The sequence below is a fragment of the Sarcophilus harrisii genome, chromosome 5 (assembly GCF_902635505.1).
Source record: "Sarcophilus harrisii chromosome 5, mSarHar1.11, whole genome shotgun sequence".
NCBI lineage: Eukaryota > Metazoa > Chordata > Mammalia > Dasyuromorphia > Dasyuridae > Sarcophilus > Sarcophilus harrisii.
Genome location: NC_045430.1, coordinates 115,968,876 through 115,992,838, shown reverse-complemented (window position 1 = coordinate 115,992,838; position 23,963 = coordinate 115,968,876). Strand labels below are relative to the sequence as shown.

Below are 23,963 nucleotides of genomic sequence, written 5' to 3'. Positions count from 1 at the left end.
GTATATTTATCTTGTATTTAATTTATACTCTAATATATTTAACATGTATTGGTCATCCTGCCATCTAGGGAAGGGGGTGAGGGGAAGGAGGGGGAAAATTGGAACAAAAGGTTTGGCAATTGTCAATGCTGTAAAATTACCCATGCATAAAACTTGTAAATAAAAAGCTATTTAAAAATAAATAAAAGTAAATTCACAGACCCTTGGTTAGTAACTTCAAAATTAAAGGACATATTTAAAGGTTAAATTTGAATATCAAAACAAACAAGTTTGTTGATTCTACCCCTTTCACTGCCAAATAGATGAAAAAAACTAGGACAACTTAGTTTGCATTGAAAGTATCAGGGATTATTTCTGGACTATTATGTCAGAAACTAGATTTTCATTTATAAGGTGTGATTTGAATAGCATTAAAAGATTTTCCTTCAAAAAAAGTCAATATCTTGTTATTGTGCCATTAGGAAATTTCATCCATGAAAATAGAAAGGAAGGAAAGAGAAAAAGTATGAATGAATAAAGCAAGAGAGCAAGAAATAGTGAAAGAGAAAAAGAGTGAGAAAGAACAAGAGAAAGAGCAAGAAAGAAAGAAAAAGAAAGAGACAGAGAACACAGGTGGTGAATACTTAGAGTTTTATTGATTCTTTTACATGAGACCTTTTATGTTGCTTCCATTTCCTTGTGCTTTCTCATACTTGAAATTTCTTTGTATATCCCATATTATTTAAACATAATGTTGGAAATTTAAAATGGAAAAAGGACAAAAAATGGATGTCCACAATTACTAATAATTTCAAGTACATGTTTAACAATTGTAATTAACTTCTATAATAATGAAACCAGAAAGGAGCTCAAAAAGTTCCCTAAAAAACATTTTACTTTTTGCCAAATGAAGAGATGATTCTCAGAGGCCATATGTTTTTAAATATAAATTGATTTATAAACTTTTATGAAGAATGATGGACAATTATGAGCAATATCATCTTATAAAACAGAATAATACAGGGATGATAAAAGTTTTAAAGAAAAATTTTGTAAAATATTTAGCTAAGAAAAAATGTCTAAAGGACATTTAAGTATGAAATTTGAAGGACTAAATGCAGAAGAAAAATGAACAAGATTTGAAAAAAAAACTTAAGACAAAATTTTCTACATTAAAAATCATGGGACCAGCATACTGTATTTTAACATTATACTCTCAGATGTGTTAATAGAAAAAGAAGAAATGTGAATAGAAATAAGAAAAGTGGGAAAAACAGACACATTTGGACCAACTATGTCTAAAGGAAATTCATACTATAGACATAATAATGTGAGCATTGAAAAACCAATACAAATATGTGATAAAGTGAATAATATAAAAAACATGGGAAAATCCTTGGAATAGAGAACAGAAGGATTAATGACTAACCAAAATAAAATATATTGAGACCTAGATACTGCATATAAAAATAAAAAAGGAAATAACTCAAATGCCTACAAGTAAAATCTCAGAGAAAATCATAGCTTGCTCACAAGATCAACTGGAATTCTTAGAAATTATTCAAGAGTTTAAAAATGATATTATTACCAGAATCCAACAGTATTATTTATAAGGGAAACCTTTGAAACAGAGACATACACAAAGAATGGAAATAAGGGCTGGAGTAGAATCTGTTATATTTAAGCTGAAGTGAAAAAAAAAAGATATTGCAATCATGATCTCAGGCAAAGAAAACAAAAGCAGAAGTAGATATAATTAAAAGAAATAATTGGGGAAATTTCATTTTGCTAAAAAGTACCATATTATTATGTAGTAATATCAAAAATTTTTACAGTAAGTTTCTCCGATGAAGGCTTTTTTTCTCAAATACATAGAGAAATGAGTCACATTTATAAAAAATAAAAGCCATTGTCAAATTGATAAATGGTCAAATCATATGAATAATAACTTTCAAAAGATGAAATCAAAGCTATCTATAGTCAAAATGATGAGATTTGTATCCCCTCAGTTCCCAGTGGTCATGAGGTTAGTGGCACTAAGAGATTGTTAAAATCATCTTTTGGCTGGCCCGTGGGTTCAAAGTGAAAAAATTCACTTATTCTAAAATATTATTGGCAAAAATGAAAGAATTAACTTATTCTGAAATATTATTGGCAAAAATGAAAAATTGGCAAAAATTACTTTCTATAGTGGCAAAATTCTATTAGGGAAATGGAGTCTGGCACTGAGAAGAGAATGCCTTCTGAGTGGGCAGGGTCCTCATAGGCAGCTATGCCAAGGAAAGAGAAAGAGTTTCCTTGGCCTGGCATGTTCCTGCTTTGGACCTCTGGCTGGAACTGAGAAGAGAATGTCTTCTCAGTGGGCAGAGGGTCCTAGCAAACTGCTTGGGCCTCTGCAAGGAGTGAGTCCAGAAACTGCCCTTTAAAAGGAGTCTTCAGGCTCTAGGACTCAGATTCCCAGGCTTAGATGCTTATCAGTATCTAGCCCAGATCTCCTATTGGAATTAACAACACTTCAAAGGGGTGCTTTTTGATTGGGATTTCTAATTGAATCAAAGGGTCTGGTATCCTTGAAAGATAACTTATCTGGGAGGATATGCCTTCCCCCCGGAAGGACTGAGACTCCAAAAGAGAACACAGATCAAAGGGAAACAGTTTCAGAATGATAATCTTAAAGGGAACACAGTTTCAATAAAGAGAATACAGTTTCAGAGTGATAATCTTAAAGGAAACACAACTTCAGTAAAGGAAACAGTTTCCCTCCCACTTCAATACAAAAATGACTAGAGAAATGTAAATTAAAACAGTTTTGAGTTCATACCTCACACCTATCAGAAATCACAAATTATGGAGGGGATTTAAGAAAATAGGTACACTCATGAATTTTTGGTGGAGTTGTAAACCAATCTAGCTATGCTGTAAATTAATTTGGAACAATGTTCAGAGGACTATAAATTTGTGTACATCCTTTCACTCAGCAATAACAATACTAAGTCTATATCTCAAAGAGATTAAAGGAAAAGAAAAATGACTTCTATGTAAAAGAATAATTATAATAGCTCTTTTTGTGGTTGCAAAGAATTGGAAATTGAGGACATTCCCATCAAATGGGAATTTTTGAACAAGGTATAATATACTATTACGATGGAATATTGTTTTAAAAGAAATGATGAGAGGGATGCCTTTAGAAAAATTTGGGAAGACGAATGAATTTATACAGTGAGTAAGCAGAAATAGAAGATTTTTGTAAATTGTACAATGTACATTGTAATGATCATCAACTATAAAAGACTTAGCTACCCTGATCAAAGCTTTTGACAAGGTGGAACACCCATTACTATCAGAACATTAGTAATCACAGAAATAAAATGAATTTTTCTTAATTATAAGTGATATATATATATATATATATATATATATATATATATATATATATCTACAATGGAGAGCAAGCAGTATCTGTAATGGAGATCAACTAAAAACTCTCCCAATTCAGGGGCAAATTAAAGATGTCCATTATCATTGCTGTTATTCAATATTATACCAGAAATGTTAGCTATAAAAAAAGAAGCAATAAAACAAATCTAAATGAAAAAAATAGTAAGTAAATAATGAATTAATGAATCTGGGAGAGGAAGATCCTCAGGGTTTCTGGCCAAAGAGAAATGACTTCTATTTACATTTTTTTCTGAGTCAATCAGAACCCAAACAATGACCAAATGAGGCTCTGCCTAGAACCTATTGGTGGCCAATTAAATTCAGATTGGTTTTGGTTTAAAACCTGGTCTTTAAAGAAATAACTAGTAAACCCTGAGATATCTTGGGAAGATTCAGAGGTGGAAAAGAGAAAAAAAATAAGGATATGATATCCTATGTGGACAGAGGAAGTAAAGGAGGAAAGAAAGGAAAAAGTAAAAGAAGGAAGAAAGGAAAGAAGGTAGGAAGAAAGGAAGGAAGGAAGAAAGAAAGGAAGGAAGCAAGGAAGTAAAGAAGAGAAGGAGGAAAGAGTTGAGGTTCAAAAGAGAGACTCCAAAAAGTTGGGATCGCAGACTGGTGTTGCAAGGTATCTCAAAAGAATTTGCAGGCTTGAAACCATCTCCAAGTGAAGGGGCAAAGTTTATTATAATTGTAATGCCAATTGAAGTGGGCTAAATTCCAAAATGATTTAGCAAAGAATCAGAAGGAGGAAGATTTATAGGACAAAGTTAGAGAGACCAGGGTTTCATGTTATTTATTTGCTAATTTTATGGTTTAGAGGTAGGTTTGAGGGATAGTCTATTCATGACAGACAGCAATGTTTGTAAACGAACTATCCTAAGGATAGAAGACTTTAGAATCATTAACAGACAGATTGTTAGATTGATAGCACTCAAAGGTCAGAGGACCTCAGGATTACTGCTATATCTTCCCTAAGGTTTAGAGGAAGACTTTAGGATCATTAACAGATAGATTAGCACTTTAAGGTCAGGGAACCTCAGGAGTACTGCTGTATTTACCTTAGAAGCTGCACAATATCAGAAGAAAGGGAGGGAAGAAGAGAGGGAGGAGAGAAGGAAGGGCGGAAAGAAGGAAGAAAAGAAGAAAGGATGGGAGAGAGATAGAGAGGGAAAGAAGGAAGAATAGAAAGAAGGAAGTCAAGAAGGGAGGAAGGAGGCAATCTTCCAACTGACCAAGTCCAGTTGGTGGGCCAACTTTATTCACAGAGGTTGTTGTTCGTCCTTCCTTCTCTAGGAGGACCATATATCATCAGGGAGGTGATGGCACTACATACAAGTGAATTGAATTTAAATAAGGGAAGACTATGCAAAGTCATCTATCTCACTTTTCCCTCCAGAGTCATCTGCTTCTCTTTGCATACTTTATTTGTTTCAGCTAAGTTAGTTCAGTAGATGTCTTTTAATCTTGCTATCTATTACCTCTGTGTATACAATAAGCTATTTTTCTTGGTGGTAATTCAATTTCTCCTCTTCATAAGACTTTTGAAATAATTCCCCAAGGCTAACCTCAGAAGCCACCTCGTTCATAAAACCCTCATCAATTTCACCACTTTAAAACAATAACTTTTCTTCTTCTCCTTCAAATTTTCCTAAAACTTTTCCAGGGACAGATTTAACAGAAATTTAAAATAGTTCAACACCTGACATATAACTACAGATTGTCCTATACTACAGCTTTCAATAAAACTCAGTTGTCATGAACCCCAGGTAACCAATACCAATACCAAAAAAAATTTTAAAAGCACCAAAATCAACCTGTGGAGTGTGCCCAGGAAGACTTCAAGATATTCATGAAGTGAGGCCTAAAATTCTTATGAAACTATCAAAGACCAAAAACATGTCAGCAGAACTTAGGTTGACTCCATGTGTGCTAAATGTGTATGTGTGAAAAGATCAAGCATGCTTTCTTGATTGAAGAGCAGAAAATTGTTGTGAAGATGCTGAAAGCACAAGCAAAGAGTCAAAAGAGTAAATCAAAAGGACAGGGGCTTTTTTGAATGATAAAGAAAATGAAAATGTGAGAAAAACAAAAACAAAACAAATTTTCCTAAAACACTTTGGAGCTATATTTTGTTTCTCTCACATCCTATTTTGCATTATATTTATGTATGAGAGTATGAACTATATCTTATTAAGTCCTAGTAACTCTACAATTTCTCCCATTAACATTATTTGCTTCATTCAATTTCATAAACATTTTAAGAGATTATGAGTTTATAATCATGTGTAAACTACACACATATATGTTTGTATCTCATACCTAATGTTCTCAAAATCAGTAAATGAATAGCCACTGCAAGTGATTTCAGTTCAGGCTCAACATTCCTGAAATAAACACAAAGAGGAGTAAGACAACTCCAGATTATCAAATTAGGTAACAAAAACACATTTTCAAAGCATTTCACATACATGCTATGTAGACATATCTTCTTACTATACAATGGGTCCAATTGCTGTAAAAAATTTCCATTGGAATATTTAAGACAGGACTTGCAAAATATTTAAACATTCCACAGGGACTAAGAATGTCTATTTTTTAAAGTTAATATCTCTTTGCCTCATTGCTATATATTTTTTTAAGGTCCAGATATTTTTATCATCTTTTTAAAATTTCAAATCTTTTCTTCTTCATACCTCAACAAAGTAAAAGACAAGAAAAATGAAATATATTATAAATAGGTAATGATACAAAATAAATTTCCACATTAGCTAAATTCCCAAAATTGAAAAAGCAAGAAAAAGAGAGAGAAAAGCATTTTTGAGTCAATTAGCTTTTTATCTAGAGCTTTATACATGAGTCTCCTGGAATTATGATGGATCATTGTGTTAAAGTTACTAAGTCTTTCAAAGTTGATTATCTTTACAGTATTGCTCTTATATTGTTATAGATATATTTGTTATATTTTTCTTCTGGTTCTGCTGATGCATCAATCCATCCAATCTTCCTAAGTTTTTCTGAAATCATCTTTTTTTTTTTATCATTTCTTATAGAACAATAGTATTCCATCAGCTTTATCATCTATCTATCTATCTATATCTCTATTTTTATTTCAAGTTGTCTAACCATTCTCCAATTCATGGATGTCCCTCAGTTTTCAATTCTTTATTACCATAGAGCTGTTCCAAATATTTCTTGTTTATATTAGTCATTTTCCTCTTTCTTTGATGTTCTTAACATATATCTCTAATAGCAGTCTTATTAGGTCAAAGAGTATGTACAATTTCATATCCTTTTAATAGTTGCAAATACTTTCCAAATTACTTTCTGAAATGGCTGGACTAATTCACAGCTCTCCCAAAAGTGTATTAGTGTTCTAGTCTCTGTCAGTATTTATCATTTTCCTTTTTTTGGTCATCTTAGCTGATGTGTGTGTCGGTACCTTGAGGTTTTTCCCATATGGCTATTGCTAACTGATTTCTTCCTCTGAAATTGAACAGTTTTCTTTTATAATTTCTTGAAATATGAAACCTAGTTGCTTTTTTCCCATGGTTTTTGGGTAGTTTAATGCTTCTTAAATTATATGTCTATATTCCATTTTCCAGGTTAGTTGTTTTTCCCATATTTCATATTTTATTCTGTTTTTTTTCAGCATTTGGCTTTTAAAAATCATTTCTTAATATTTCTTGCAGTCATTAGCTTCTGTTTGTCCAATTCTAATTTTTAAAGAGTTATTTTCCTTAGTAAGGGTTTGAACCTCTTTTAATCATCTTGCTAATTGTAATTTTTAATGAATCGTTTTTCTTTTATAATGTTTTGTACTTCTTTTACTAAGCTAATGATTCTCTTTATTTTTTCTTGCACAATTCTCATATTTTTACCTGTTTTTCTTTACTCCTTGTATTTTGTTTTAAAAATCATATTTTGCTGTATACACATGCACACATAAAACATATATTTAACTCTTCAAAGAATTCCTATTGAACTTGTGTTCAATCTGTATTTATCTTTGTGTCTTTGCTAGTGGATGTTTTTAAGTCATTGTATTTTTCTGTGTTTGTGTCTTGAGCTATCATATCACTATAGGAACCTTTTATGGTTAGCTTCTTTTAGTTGTTATTTTTTTCCCCCTCTATCCTACTATTGACTTTAATCTTTTTGTTAGTGTTGGACCATGTTTACTTATGGAGAGATGTCTGGCCTAAGATTCAATCTTTTTTTATGTCCTTGTGTTGTTTTTATAGCTCAGTCTAGGGGCATGTATGTTTTCAGTGCTTGCAAGCTTCAGTGCTTCTGAGGAGAGGTTGTTTATTCACTAGGTTCCTGGTACAAGCCCTGCAAGTTTCTGACTCTGGTTTGGGTCTATTGGATTATGTATATTTAGTAGCAATAGACTAACTGCTACTAGCTTCACTGTAAGATTCTGCATATTCAGAGTGAATGAAATTCTTGATTTTCCTTTAGTGTTGGTTTTCTCTCTAGATTATCCTAGTATAGGCTCATGTGTGGGACTAAAGGTTAGAGTCCCCTCTTTGCTCTTAAATATATAGCTAAAGTTTTGGAACTTGTTCCTTGCTCTCTACAGGGGTAAGGCTTCTCTTGCTTGGTATCATGATCATTCCCTCCCTCCCTTGACTCTGTGACCCAGAATAGGATAACAGGTTACAGAGTTACCAGATAGTACTTATTCCTATTTTTTGAACTATGAATTTCAAGAGTTTAACGATTCCCTGGGATCTCTATCTGCCCTGGTGATTTAAGACCTGGTGTTCATTCTTAGTCCCCTTACTGCTCCCAAGCACTAAAATGTTCTGTACCATTGCTTTTGTTGTTGCTATGCTATGGTGTTTCTGGCCAGTTTTCACCCTGCAGTGTCCATAGAAATCTGTCTATCTTCCTAATCTTCTCTGGGCTGGAAAAAAAAAACCCTCACTTTGGATTTTTTTTTTTACTTTTCTGATCAGAATTCAGCATAGCACACTTCCTAGTTTTTTTGCGGATGTATGTTGGGTAGGCTGGGCAAAAATGCTGACTCTCACCCTGCCATCTTGACTTCATCCCTCTACATTATGTCTTATTAGCCTTCAAATATCCTATGTGAAAAAGCATCACAGCAGGTAAGGAAATAAAATTGTGGAAAATGTCTAAATCAGACCAGATACATACACATGTAAAGGATTCTGGAAGTAAAACACTAAAAACCACTCAATAAATAATTTTCAGCTTACTTGCAAATTTAAACAGGCATATTACTACAGGAAATGAGTCAATACTTGTTCTAGTGAATTTCCTCATTCACTCAATACATCAGCTATTGCAAACCTTTTCTTAAGCCTCTCATATCATTCATACTTCACCAAAGTAATGACAGCAGTCACCAGAAGCTTATTTTATGTTCTCCTCCTCATGAAAAACTCTCTGATATCATCTCACAATGACTATTCACTTACTATAGTATCTGACAATGGTCAACCCCTTTATACCCTATTTGCTTTTGTATTTTTTAGCAGGTTGCTTCTACTGTTTCCTCATTCACTGTTTAATATTACATCTCACCCAATATATGAGTGCCTTCCCTCTGCCTACAATCAAACCAACTCTTCTTAATCCTTAAAAACAAAACAAAACAAAACAAAAAACAAACAAAAAAAAACTTTCCTAGATCCTGCTCTTCCCTTCCAGTAATTGTTCCCTATAATTTATCCTCTTCTCAGTTAAAGAACTTGAAAAAGCCATCTATAATCAGTGCCTCTTATTTTCTCTTCTAAATAATTCTAAATCTTCTAAATCCTTTGCAATCTGGCATTCAATAAAAAGTAATTTTTTGAAAATTACTAATGATAATCTTTTTGCATATCTAACAGATTCCACTTGATAGTCATCTTTCTTAACTTCCCTGTACATTTGACTGTTAATCTTCATTTCTTTCTGGATATACTCTTTCCCCAAGGTTTTTGTGACATTCTCTCTATTTTCCTCCTTCTTTGGTTCTTTCTGTATTTTTGTCTATCTTTTGCTATCTTTGTTTCTGTTTCTCTACTTTTTCTCTTTCTAGATTTTCACTCCTTCACATCAATTAAATGTGGATATATCTCAATGTTTTAAATCTTCTTTTCTTTTTTTTCCCCTTTTATGCTCTCTTGGTAATCTCTTCAATTTCTTCTATGCAGATTATTTCAAAATCAATTTCTTTATTTTCTCTCTCCTGAACTTCAGTTTTGAAATACCAGTTGCCTCTGGGACATTTCAGACTGGTTCACAGTCGGCATCTCAATCTCAACATGTCTGAATCAGAATTCATTATCTTTACTTCAAAGCCTTCCTCTCGCTGGAGCTTCCCAATTTCGATTGTCAGCATTGCGTTCTTCCAGTTACCTAAGTTCAGAACCTCACTGTTATCCCCAAACTCTTACCCTATATACCCTAGTCAAATATAATTTCTTTCTCTACAACATATCTCAAATACATTTTCTATCTACTCATACAAAAATCTCTCTAATTCAAGCTGTCAGTAGCTTTCCCCTGGAATATCATGTTAGACTTCAAAGGGGTCTCCTTATCTGAAGTATTTTCCCACTCCAATTCATCACACACTCATCTGCTAAAATGGTTCTCCTAAAATGCAGGTTTGATTTTATCACACACAGACAGACATGCTGACACATAGATACAGACACACATACACATGGACATACACACACACACACACACCCCTCAGACTTCTACTCAGTAAATTCTGGAAGGTTATTATTTCTAGGACCAATTTTTTTGTTTAGTATTTAAAATTCTTCATCAGTTGATTCTTTTTTACTTTTCAGTTTTCTTAAATTCTATCTCCTCTCTGCCCTCTACCATGCAGTCACCCTGGTTTCTTTGTTGCTCCTCTCTTATAACATACTCTCTTCCATCTCAGGGACTTTTCATTCTTTTTTCTTCATGCCTGGAGTCTTCAGGAGATCCTTCTCTCTCTTTTTTTTTTTCTCTATAGCCTCCAATGCCATGTTCTATATGATTAGCTTCTATCAATTTTATATTTATCCAATTTATTGCCTGATTTATTGCCTTTTCCATTAAAATGTGAATATATTACAGGCAGGAAGTTTTGCAATATCTATGCCCCCAGAAATTTTACAATGTCTGGAATATAATAAGTGCTTAGTAAATGTTCATTAATTGATTGATGCTTTCAATGAATTTAGTAATAATTTTTTACTTTTACATTAAACAATGATATGTTTTTATACAGCCTCCCAGAATAAGAATTGGAAAGGATCACAGGTGCCTCTTTTTGTCCAACCAAAAGCATTCCTTTGCCAATATGTGCTCTTCCAAAGAGAAAGGAAATTGTAGAATCCTACAGCAGCCTATTCCACTTTTAGTGTTGCTATAATTGTTCTAGGTCTAATTGTTAGGAAGGTATTTTTTACATCAAGCTTAAATCTTCTGTTCAGCAGCTATCACATTGTTTCTAGTTCTACATCCTGAGAGCTAGGAAGTCTTGTCAGTGTTCCATACTATGGGCCTTGAAATACTTGAAGAGCAATTATTATTTCTTTCTAATCTCTTTTCTCTAAAATGCATATCTCATTTCTTATATGATCTGTTTTCAAAGAGACTCCCAAACAGTTCCTTCTTTTCTGGTAGGACATACTTAGTTTTAATCTTAGTGATGATGTTTGGTGCTTCACATGTTCAGTGCTTTCTCATCTTTTTTTCTTGATATATTTATGATGTGAAAACCAGACCTATAAGTCTTGGGTTATTTGTATTTCTTAAGAGATATAATGATGATGTATATAATAGTCAAAATAATTCCACAAAATTTTTTGAATGATTATATCAACTAATATTGGCATCAGAGTTTAAATTTTTACCATAATGCAAAAACTTTCCCAGTATTACAAAAAAAAAAGACAAAACAAGTCAACCAGGCAAATAAACAACCAACTGTCCCTCCCTATTATTTTCCCCCTTTCCCCTGCCTCTCTACCTATTAAATATGTATATAAGATAGGATATAACTCTTTGGAAACACTGAATCCTATTAATCCAGCATTTCTTTATTTTAATGAAAATAAACAAGGTCAATTTATATTTTTCATTTGTTTGATTTGTAATGAAATATAGAATTTAATAAAATTTGATAAAAGGTAGAATTATTTGTGGAATGATATAAACAATGGTGAATTTTACACTACTTACTTAAAAGTTAGCACCATTTTTGAGGGACCTCCTAATCCCACAAAGAAAGAGCTCAAAGCTTGCACTGCCATAAAATAAATAAAATTTCTTGAACAATCATCTGACATTGAGCATTGGCCCAAATGAGCTGAGGTGGTGCTGGACTGGAAATTGTGAACTTCAATACAGCTACAGTTATGAAAGACCTGAAATAATTTAAAGAATTATTATAAAATGAGTTTACAAAACACAATACTGGGTATAAAATACTTCTTTGTATATAAAAATGCATCTATCAATTAAACTAAATAATGGAGAATTCTAAAATCTCCTTTCATAGATTAGAGTCTCTCATCTAATCATAAGTTTAAAATTTGGAGATTATCATTAAAGTTTTCTAAACCCTTATTCCAGAAATAAGGATATTGAAACACACAGAGGGAATTAACTTGAACAGGATCATAATAAGTGGCAGTACTGGAATTTGAACTTAGATTCCTCAATCTCCCAATTCAGTGCTCTTTCCATTACTGCTATAATGATCTGAAAGGTAAATAGGTTTCTTAGAACCCTTCTTTCTCTATAGTCTGAACTGTTATTGAAAAACATATGAAAGCAACTATTACTTTTTTTCTGATTATAATAAAAATATGGTGTAATGTCTAAAATGCAAATGAAGCACTCATAGTTCATCATTTTAATCTAAATTTCTATACTTTTTAAAATCACAGTTAATGCCCTCTTTTGCTAACTTCACTGTAACCCACTCATTTATTACCTATCCATTCTTACCTACTTCTATGTGCATATACATTTCATTGTTCAAGTAAAATTTGTTGAGCATTTATGTATGTATATATATATATATATAATATATACACATATGTATATATGAATATGAGTATATGTAATTATGACTATGCAAATGAGAGGTTTATTAAATTTATGTTTCATACACACAACGGCTTTTTGTAACCTCAACTTACCAGTTGATAGAGCCTCTTTTTCTTAAAATGATCTTGTTTTCATGTTAAATATATTTTAAATATTTAAATATATATAATATTAAATATATTTTTCAAATAGATAATATATATTATATATTATGATGTATATTAGACATTAATATATAATTATTAATATAATAATATTAAATATATTTTAAAATATATTTTTCAAATAGTTATATGGAACAAAAAGTAAATAAAATAAAACATTTGTTGATCATTTATCATGTGCCAAGAAAGCAACGTGGTAGGACTGGTGATTAAATAAAAATTTAGAAAGGGGATACCATTTCTGCTCTTAAGGATCTTATATTCTAAGAGTAAAATACAACTCACATAAGAGTTAGGGTGAAGGAAAGTTTTTTGTTTTGAAAGTTATAGAGAGTTTGAATGGAACTATATGGATATAGGAAAAAACATATGCCCATTCTTAGAGCTATGGAAAAGTTGCTTTGATTATTATTCAGAAGTAGAAAGTATAGGGAAGGATGCATGCTTGACAACTGGGTACCTGAAGTCTAAAGAGTGAAGTAAAACAAGATTGGGGCCAGAGTTAGATGTAATGGGAAGCAGAAACAAAAATTAAAGACCAATGGCCTGGATAAAAGTTTGATGAGAGAGGATTAAAGGATCATTTAAAACCATTTAGGACTCAGTTTCTGATCTGGGACAAGGCATGCATATTGTTTCCTAGACAGCACTTAGGGACAGGAATTATTTTGTTTTTATATTTGTATTTCCAGGATCAAGTAAAGAAGCGGATAGTAAATGTTTAATAAATATTTGTGGATTTAATATTGATTGTTCCACACAGGAGATGACTAAGGCAATAGAACTAGACTACCCAACAGGGGCTAGAACAAGGATGTAATTGAGTCAATGATGATATAGTAACTACTAAAATTTATAGAAATTTGGAAGTTTTAAAATTGGAAAGAATTTTAGATATCATGTAGTGAGTGCAAACCTCTTAATTCTATATGAGAAATCTGACAATGTGTAGAATAAAAATACTTGTTCAAAGAATTTTCAATTAGTCAATAGAAGAACAGGAATTAGACAGCAAATGTCTAGTTTACCAGGTTAACATTTTTTACACCACCACATTACCTCTGCTTTAAGTAATCAGGGAAGGAAATAATCTAAGGAAGCCTATCAGGAAGACAAGACCCAGGATCTGAGAGATTTGAGGGTCAATAAGAAAAACACCAGGGCTCAGATCCCACTAAGTCTTGCTGTGATGCCAAGGCATAAATTGCTTATTTTCTGCTCTATTTTATACTTTTGGATTGATGTGGACACTGTTATGCCTATGTATGTTACCTGAAACCAGAAAGAATAATGACTAGGATATACAGAGAGATAGTCATCACTTGAATATTCAAATTGTGCTCTCTCAGTGGTTCAGACTTACGTGAGGAGTAATTGTTGTTCAGTCATATCTGACTCTTCATGACCCCATTTAGGGCTTTCTTGACAAAGATACTAGAGTAGTTTGCTATTTCCTTCTTCAGTAGAAGTAAGCAGTCATTCAAATAGTAGGTCATTATTGTTACAAGCATATGATTTATGCTCTTTAACTCAATGATAAATTAAAGTTTAAAGACTGCTTTTCATTAATACCATGCTTATAAAATAGGTATATGAAAAATCCATAGAAAATTGAATAGAATAGTAAAAAATAATCAGTGATTTTGACAGTCATGATTTAACTAAATACATTCCTCTCATAATCTGTAATTAATTCTTTTGTGTAGAAACTTTCTTAGGTGAAATAGTTCTCAGTTCTAAGATTGTTATTACCAAAACATTAATTCCGTTTTTGTTGGCTTCTTATTTTTTTGAAAATCATTTATTTACATATTATCTTCAAATGTCATAATATCACACACCTATGTACATATGCACATATACATATGTGTATATGTATACATATATGTGTGTGTATATATATAATATATATATATATATATATATATTTACAAATTTAAGAAATGTGTGACAATGTGACCTTACAGTTTGGTGTTTAGAGTTTACAGTTAAGACCTGCTTGTATCTACATATGTTTCTATATTTAGAAATAAACCAAATGGGATCACATCTTCTAACTAAACTTTTTAATGAACAGATCAATTGCTGATTGAATTGATTGCAATTGCTTGAATAAATCTGTGCTGATTATGATGCAGAAGTCATAACAATGGCCATACATACCAAATCATTTCCATGACCTACTGAAGATTTGCATCCAGCCAAACAGGGGGACATGTAAGTGATTCCATTATCCCCACAAACAGGATCCCATAGATTGGCATCACAATTACATTCTGAGTTGCAGAAAGGAAATGAGGTGTTTTGAGGATGTGTCCTTAGGTTATTCCTGCAGTCAAAATGTTGATATTTATCAGAGATAAGAAAAAAAAAAAACTTTTCTAAGATGACAAAGAAACAAAACTGGTAAAGATATCACAAAGGCAACATTTTATTTTTCTTAATTTAGTATTTTATTTCCCCCAGTTACATGTGAAAATAATTTTTAACATTAATTCTTAAAACAATGAGTTGCAGATTATTTCCTTTCCTCCCTTCCACCACACTTCCCTTATTGAGAAAGCAAGCAATTAAATATAGGTTATACAAATGTAGTCATGCTAAACATTTCCATAAAAGTCATGTTGTGAAAGAAAACATAGTCCTCTCCAAAAAAAAATTTAAGAAAAATAAAGTTTAAAAAAAAGTATGTTGGGATAGCTAGGTGGGGCAGTGGATAGAGCACCAACCCTGAAATCAAGAGGATCTGCATTCAATTTTGGTCTCAGATACTTAACACTTCCTTGCTGTGTGACCCTGGGCAAGTCACTTAACCCCAGTTGCCCCCTCCCCCCTACCAAAAAAAAGTATGTCACAATCTGTATTCATACACCATTAGTTTTTTCTCTTGGTATGAATAGCATTTTTCATTATAAGTCCTTCAGAATTCTCTTGGATCATTGTAATACTGACACTAGCTAGCTAAGTCATTCATAGCTAATCTTACACTATTGCTGTTACTTAATACACAATATATTTCATTTTGCATCTGCTCATGGAAGTTTTTCCAGGTTTTTCTGAAAGTCTTCTACTCATTATTTCTCATAGTAAAATAGTATTCTATCACAATCACATACCACAATTTGTTTAGTCATTTCTCAAATGATGGGCATCCCCTCAATTTCCAATTTTTTGCTCCCAGAAAAGACCTGCTATAAATATTTTTGTACGTGTAAGTTATTCCCCCCTCCCTTTTTAAATCTCTTTTAGAATATAGACCTAGAGGTTATGTGCTAGGTAAAATGATTTTAGAGACCATTGGGCATAGTTCCAAAACTGCTCTGCAGAATGGTTGAATCAGTTCACAATTCTACCTACAATGAATTAATGTTTCATTTTCTCAACATGCCTTCTACCATTTGTAATTTTCCTTTTCTGTCATACTAGCAAGTCTTATAGGTATGAAGTAGTACCTCAGAATTGATTTAATTTGCATGTCTACAGTTAGAAGTGAGTTAGAGCATTTTTTTTCATATGGCTATAGACAGCTTCAGTTATTTCAACTAAAAATTGTTCAAATCTTGATCATTTACAAATTGGGGAATGACTCTATTTTTTATAAATTTGACTGTTCTATTTTTGAGCAGGTCTTTATCAGAGAAATTTGCTTCAAATATTTCTCACATTAGTATTGCTAACTGTAGTTCCCCATTTATTCTATTTTCTCTCTCCTTTCACTCTGTCCCAGAGTGGTTTGTTTCCGACTGCCCCATTCCATATGCCATTCTTACTATCATATTTCCATTTCTTTTTACTTGGGGTTAAATGATTTGCCCAAGGTCACACAGCTAGGAAGTGTTAAATGTCTGAAGTCAAATTTGAACTCAGGTCCTCCTGACTTCAGGGCTGGTGCTCTATCTACTGCACCATCTAGCTACCCTCACACCTCCATTTCTTATCCTCTTCTGTTTTTCTCCTACTTTCCTGAAGAGTAAGATTTCTATACCATATGCGTATACATGTTATTCCCTCTTTGACTCAATTTTAATGAAACTAAGGTTTACTAAATATCTCTTATCTTCCTCCTTCCCCTCAAAAAGCTTCCCCTTAAGCTTTTTCTTGCTTTTACCATGTAAAAAGCATGTGAGATAATTTACTCCACTCTACTTTTATCTTTCTTTCTCAATGCATTCCTCTCTCATTCCTTATTTATTATTATTTTTTTTTAGGTATCATCCTTTTGTATTCAAGTCACACCCATTATCCTCTGTTTATGAATATTCTTTCTAACTATCCTAATGATAAAAAAAGTTCTTATAAGTATTATCTTCCCATGTAGGAATGTCCACACATTTAATTTCATTAAATCCCTTATGATTTCTCTTTCCTATTTACTTTTTCATGTTTTTCTTGAATTTTGTTTTAGAAAGTCAAATTTTCAATTCAACTCTGGCTTTTTATCTAGAATGCTTAAGAATTCTTTATTTCATTGAATGTTTATTCTTCACTTTTCCCCAAAGGATTATACTCAGTTTTTCCTGATAGGTGATTATTGCTTGTAATCTTAGCTCCTTTGCCCTCTGGAATATCATATTCCAAGCCCTTTGATCCTTTAATGTAGAAGCTGCTGAATCTTGTATTATCCTTACTATGACTTTCCTATACTTGAATTGTTTCTTCCTGCCAGCTTACAATATTTTCTCCTTGACCTGGGAGCTCTGGTATTTGACTAATGATCCTGGAATTCATTTTGGGATCTCTTCCAGAAAGCAATTAGTGGATCCTTTGATTTCTATTTTATCATCTGGTTCTATAATATCAGGAAGTTTTCTTTGACATTTTCTTGAAAAATGATGTCTAAGCTCTCTTTTTGATGATTTCTTTCAGGTAGTCTAATAATTTTTAAATGATCTTTCCTGGATTTGTTTTACTGGTAAGTTGTTTTTCCAGTGAGCTATTTCACATTGTCTTCTGTTTTTCATTCTTTTGGTTTTGTTTTATTATTTCTTTTTTTTTTCTCATAAAGTCATTGTCTTCCATTTGTAAATTCTAATTTTTAAGGAATTATTTTCTTCATTGAGCTTTTAATAGCCCCCTTTCTATTTGCCCAGTTCTATTTTTTAAACAGTTTTTTCTTCAGTGAAATTTTGTACCTTTCTTTTCATTTAGACAATTCTGCTTCTTAAGGCATTCTTCTCCTCAGATTTCTTCTTTCTTTGCCATTTGGTCTAGTATGTTTTTTAAGATGTTATTTTCTTTAGTATTTTCTAGTGTGTTTCTTTTATTAAGTTGTTGATTCATTTTTCATGATTTTTTGTTAACACTTACTTCTCTTTCCAATTTTTCTTTACCTTTCTTATTTTATTTTAAAGGTTCTTTTTGAACCCTTCCATAGCCTAAGAGCAATTCATATTTCTCTTAGAGGCATTGGATGTAGGCACTTTGACTTTCTTATTTTCTCCTGACTGAGTGTTTTGATTTTCCTTATCACCATAATAACTTTCTATGGTCAGAATTTTGTTCTGTTATTTGCTCATTCCCCAATCTACTACTTGGTTTTTAATTCTGTTAAAGTAGAGCTCTGTTTTCATAATGAAGAGTGCACTGTCCCACACTTTAGGGATTTTATGCAGCTGTTTTCAGAAATACTTCCAGGAATCTGTACGTTTTCAGTTCTTCCAAGGTGATGTGCTCTAAGGAGAGATGATTCCTATTTTTCTGATCTGTGCTGTGGGTTCCATTCCATTCTGGATATATCATCCTGAAGTAACTAATTTCCTTTTTTTTTAGAATTCAATTTCTTTATTTATCCAGCTCAAAAACTTCATGAAAATTATTCATATAGATGAAATATATATATACATATATATTATACATTTTCATCACATAATATTTTATATAGATTGCCTCAAGAGAGATTGAGTGAGTTCAAATTTTTCTGATGCAAATGATCTGGATCAGCATGAGGTAATTCTCTTAGCATAATATCTGTTACACTACAATGCCCAATAATATATCCAAAAAGGATGATGTTCCCTTTTCTTAGCAGCCTTGTTAAGATGCCATGTGGTTATTTCTGGGACCAAACTATAGGCCCACTATCAGGGAACATTCATTGAATCTTTTAAAAGCATTAGTTTTCAATGCAGACATGAAACCATAAAGACCATTTATACTAATGATATCTAACCAGTGACCTATGCTGGGGAGTGAGAGGAATGCTTCAAATAATAGCAAAACAAGTAAATACTGAGCTAGTAAGATTGGGAGTCGAAATAGTGGATATTGTAATGAAATTATTGCTTCATTTTTGTGTTGGTTATTATTCAGGTTTCAGGAATAACAAACCCACAAAATCTGTGCCTTCCATGGAAATGCTGCTCTGCTTTCATGATGCTATTTAAATCACTATCCAGATTTCAGTTCTAATTATGCAATTTCCTCCACTGTCTCAATAGATAAAAGGAGCAATTCGTGGTAGAGAATTATTCTAGGGGGTGAAAAAACTAACAAAATAATAATACAAAGCAGGTAAATTCTGGTCCTACACATGCTTATTGTGGAAAATCCTGGGCATCAAAAGAAGGCATTGATAATTTAAAAATTTGAAACATATGTACCATGATATAGGATTTGGACTCGAAAAGACCTGGTCTCAAACCTGTTTCAAACATTTACTAGTTATATGAACTTCTGTAAATTATTTGAATTCTCTACTTCAGCTTTCTTTTCAGTGGTTTACCTAATTTACAAGGTTATGATGAGAATCAAATGAAATCACACAGATATGTAATATTATATACATATATATGTATATAATACATATACATCTATGCACAGATGTTCATTCACACAGATTTATATGTATATGTGTGTGAATATACATACATATATACACACACAGATACTACACATTTATATGTATTTATATACACACACAATACATGCATATACATTTGTGGTTGCTGTTGTTGAGTGGTTTCAGTTGTGTTCAATTCTTCATGACTACAGTTGGGGTTTTCTTGGCAAAGATACTGGAATAATTTGCTTTTTCCCTCTCCAGCTCATGATGAGAAACTTAGACTAATAGGGTTAAGTGGTTTGTCTACATCATCCAGCTACTAAGTGGCTACTTGGATTTGAATTTACTAAGATGATTCTTCTTGGTTCCAGTTCTAGTGTTCTATCTATTGTGCCAGCTGTAAAGTGATTTGCAAACCATAAAATATTATAGAAACTTTATATATGCATTATTATTATCTCTTCTAGTGAAAATAATTTAGAAAATGCTATTAGTTGGCAAAATTAGAAAATTTGGTCTAATATTACAAAGCTCTTTATAACAGAAATTGTTAAGTTTCAAAATGAACTAATACTGTGGTCATAGCATCTTTTAAAGATTAAAAAAAATCTCAGTGATTCATATGAACACTTCAATTCTTGATAGTGAATTTATACCATAAATGCTTTTTCAAAACCCCATCCATTTTTATAATTGAATGTTTAACAGATGTTAAACTTTTTAACCTTTTAAATTTAATTTAATTAATAAATATTATTTAAGTCTTTTAAAATTTCATATAATTTTAAATATTTTAATAAAGCATAAAATCTGCCCCAGAATTCCTGTCTATTTTGTGGTGGAAAGCAAGTGATTAATTACATTTGGGCCTTTAATTTTTTATGGTGTATGTTTTATTTTAAAAAATAATGATATTATTTACATAGTGTTTTTTATATTTCAGGCTTTTTGCTAAACCACTTTACAAATATTATCTCACTTGATCCTACCAACAACCTTAGAAGGTTGATGCTATTAATATGATGAACTTTTTAATTTTTTATATTTTATATTATATATACAAAATATATATATAAATATATTTTACCTTTTTTATAATTGAGGAAAACAGATTTAGCTACTTGACTAAGCTGACTCTAGGTCTAGTGCTGTGTCTACTATACCATTTAATTGTCCATTTATTATATCATTGCATAATTGATAAACTACATCATAAAATTATAAAATATAATCTTAATTATGTGTTATATGTAATATATAATAATAGGCTATATTGTTATGTATCATATGTTAAATGAAATTATATTATACATGTTATACAAGATTCACTCTATATGACATAATATATATTTTATATGACAGTATATGACATGAAAACATTATATTGATACAATAATACATGCTACAGAATTTTATAATTGAATAATTACTACATAATTAAAATTTATCAATATTATTAAATTACATTACACTATTATATTACATAATAATATGATTATATTATTATACAAAATGATCAATAAAAGCTACATACCCATCATAAGTTACTGTTAAACCAGCTACTGATCTTCTTTCACAATTGAATGACAAAAGTAGTACTTGAAAAGCAGTAGCACAAATATAAGAAATAAATAATAGTTTGATAATTCCAAGGGTTTTCAGTTTAAGTTTTCTAGAAATAAATCCTCCCAAAAAAATTGAAATGCTAATAACAGGCATGATTATTATTCCTGGAAAGAAGAGAAGAGGAAAAAAAATTAATTGCAAAGATGTAATCATAGTTTTCTGACACATATTGGGCAATATAGGCAGTTTTTTCTTTTTTCTTTTTTGAAGTATTTAACTCACTAATACATTTTCATATTCTCAGAGAGGCTAGATTTTGATCTCTTTAATCATTCTCCATAAGAATGGAAGTCATCTATTCAAATTTGATGACTACAAACATAGGTCATACCTCCTCAACTGATAGAAGAGATTGCTTTCTTTCTTCAAATAAAGGCAATAGGCCCTTTTCATTTCTTATTAACCTAATGCTCTCTAGATAAAAGTTTTGGTCTATTCCACTAGCATTCTTTAATCAAGACCTAAACTACTTCAGTTCACACTTATTGAGCTCAGTCAATAAACATTTATTAAACATTTCCTAGGTGCCAGGCACTGAGGTAGATCCTGGGAATGTAAACTTAAGTAGAAACAAAAGCAGACCTTGCCTCAAGGAGCTTACATCTTAACGTGGAATGACAATAGATAAAACAAATCTGAAATAAATATATTTGAAGGTGGTGAAGGAGACACTATTATAAATGACTTAAACACATTCTAGGAGGTGAAGTTCCCTAATTGTTCTGTGCTATGTGGTCCAAAATATAATTAATAAATTGATCAATCTACAAATATTAAGCATTTACTATTGTCATCCTTGTATTACCTATTGCTATGCAAAGAAAAAAAAAATGAAAACAGATTCTGTCCTCGAGGAGCTTGCATTCCAGTGAAGAAAGCAGCATATACATATATAGAAAATTATGCAATAGGTAAAAACTAGAAATAAAACCTTATAGAAGAGGATATCAACAGCTTAGAGACGAAGGAGGGAAATATGTAACATTTGAGCTGAATATTCTATTTTGCTGGCCTATGTAATCTTCAGGCAAGTACAACAGAGAGATTGTGTGTGGGTAGAGTGTTTTTTTTTTGATATTTATTTTTATCACTGATTTAGCATATATAAATATCAAATTAATATTCTAAAATGAGGTTGGGAAATTTCTTTTCAGTGTCTACTCAATGTAAAATGTAGTAAATTTAGTAATTGTATGAGATCTTTAGATGACATGATTTACAAAATGGTGGATTAGTCATTTTCTCTGATACCCACAATCCCTCAAAACTATACAATGCTGGAAGTAGCCATAGACAACAAATCAATATATGTAATAAACATATATGCTTCAAATGCCCTAACATTCGAATTAAAAAAGGAAACATTTTGAGCTTCAGAAATACAGTTACAAAAAGAAAACTCCAATATTCTTCTATTACTTTTGGATAAGTCTAACAAAAAGATAAATCAGAGAGAAAATATGAAACCAAAAATTTCTAGAGAAACTAGAGTTAAAAGTCTTTTTGGTGTCCTTTAAATAAGCTATCAAAAGAATATGTAATATTTCTCTGCATCAGATGAAATTTTTATAAAAATGACCATGTACTAGGGTCCAAGGATATTATAAACAATTATTAAAAAAAAGACTGAAATAGTAAATACATCTTTTGTATACCACAATGCCATAAAAATGAAAATTAACTCCAAGTTACATAAATAATTATCATGATAAAATAAGGAACTAAAATTTATGATAGGTAGCTAAATCAATCTTTATAGGAAAACTATCTTCTTAGATCATACATTAGCAAAATCAAAAAAAGAGATTAATGTACTGAATATGCATTGAAATCAGAAAATAAAAAAAATAAACCTAAAATCAGCATAAGAGATGTTATTAAAAATTAGAGGGGAAATAGATCAACTGAAAACAAAAACAAAAACAAAATCTATGAATGTGAAAAATAAAACTAAAAGCTGTTTCTTTGAAAAGATCAATAAAATTGGTAAACACCTGGTTAATGTGATTATGTGATTATATTATTATATAAACAGCAGAAGAGAAAATAAATATAATAGCAAATTATCAGAATGAAATTACAGCAAAATCAAATAAAGGAAAAAGAATAAAGCATATTCTGCAGAGTTGTACACTGACAAAACTGAAGACACCAAGGAAATTCAAAAATATAAAGTGTCCAAACTACCTGAAGACCAAATGGAGATCTTAGATAATCCAAACTCAAAAAGAGAAAATGAAAAGAACTACCAAAATAAAACAAAAATATCCTGGACCTGAAATATTCACAGAAGAATGCTATTAAATTTTTAAACAAGTTAATACTTGTATTTCATAAATTTTCAAAAATTGAAAAAAAACCCACCAGAATTCTTTTTTGAAATAAGTATGATCCTAGCCTAAGCTGGGGAAAAAGAAAACATAGAAAGGAAATATCATTTTAATCACTGACTGAAATTTTTTTGAAACAATTAACAACTTTGTTTTACTTAAATTTAATGTGAAACAATTTTTTTTGCTTTTTAAACTTTGAGTTTTAGATTCTCTCCCTTCCTCTCTACTCCCATTAAAAAGATACATGTGAAGTTATGTAAAACATTGACATAAAAGTCATGCTGTGAAAGAAAGCATATATCTCTCTCTCTCAGCCTCCCCAAAAAACTTTCAAAAAATATGCTTCATTCAGACATAATCAGTCCTTTCTCTGGATATGGACAGAATTTTTCATAATAAATTCTTCAGAGCAGTCGTGGATCAATGTATTGCTGAGAATAGTCTTGTCATTTACAGCTGATCATCCCACAATATTAGTATTACTTTGTACACAGTACATTTCACTTTGCTTGAGTTCATAGAAGATTTTAAGGTTTTTCTGAGAGGATCTTGCTCATTATTTCATAATAT

The 23,963-nt window shown here is 31.3% G+C and overlaps 1 protein-coding gene and 1 pseudogene across 5 annotated transcripts in view; one reads left to right on the top strand and one right to left on the bottom strand.

The window, feature by feature from the left end:
* The window catches only part of LOC100923007 (solute carrier organic anion transporter family member 1B3-like), a 70,758-nt gene that overhangs the window by 5,791 nt on the left and 41,004 nt on the right, over window positions 1–23,963 (bottom strand). For 4 of the 5 annotated variants that reach the window (XM_023504502.2, XM_031938423.1, XM_003771173.3 and 1 more), the window contains 4 exons: window positions 20,969–21,164; window positions 14,817–14,982; window positions 11,617–11,801; window positions 5,737–5,801 (listed from right to left, as the gene is read on the bottom strand). In XM_023504502.2, coding sequence (XP_023360270.1) covers window positions 5,737–5,801; window positions 11,617–11,801; window positions 14,817–14,982; window positions 20,969–21,164 — 612 coding nt within the window. The remainder of the gene's footprint in view (window positions 1–5,736; window positions 5,802–11,616; window positions 11,802–14,816; window positions 14,983–20,968; window positions 21,165–23,963) is intronic. The other variant, XM_031938425.1, reaches the window with a different exon arrangement.
* LOC111721067 lies at window positions 2,328–5,730 on the top strand (annotated as a pseudogene).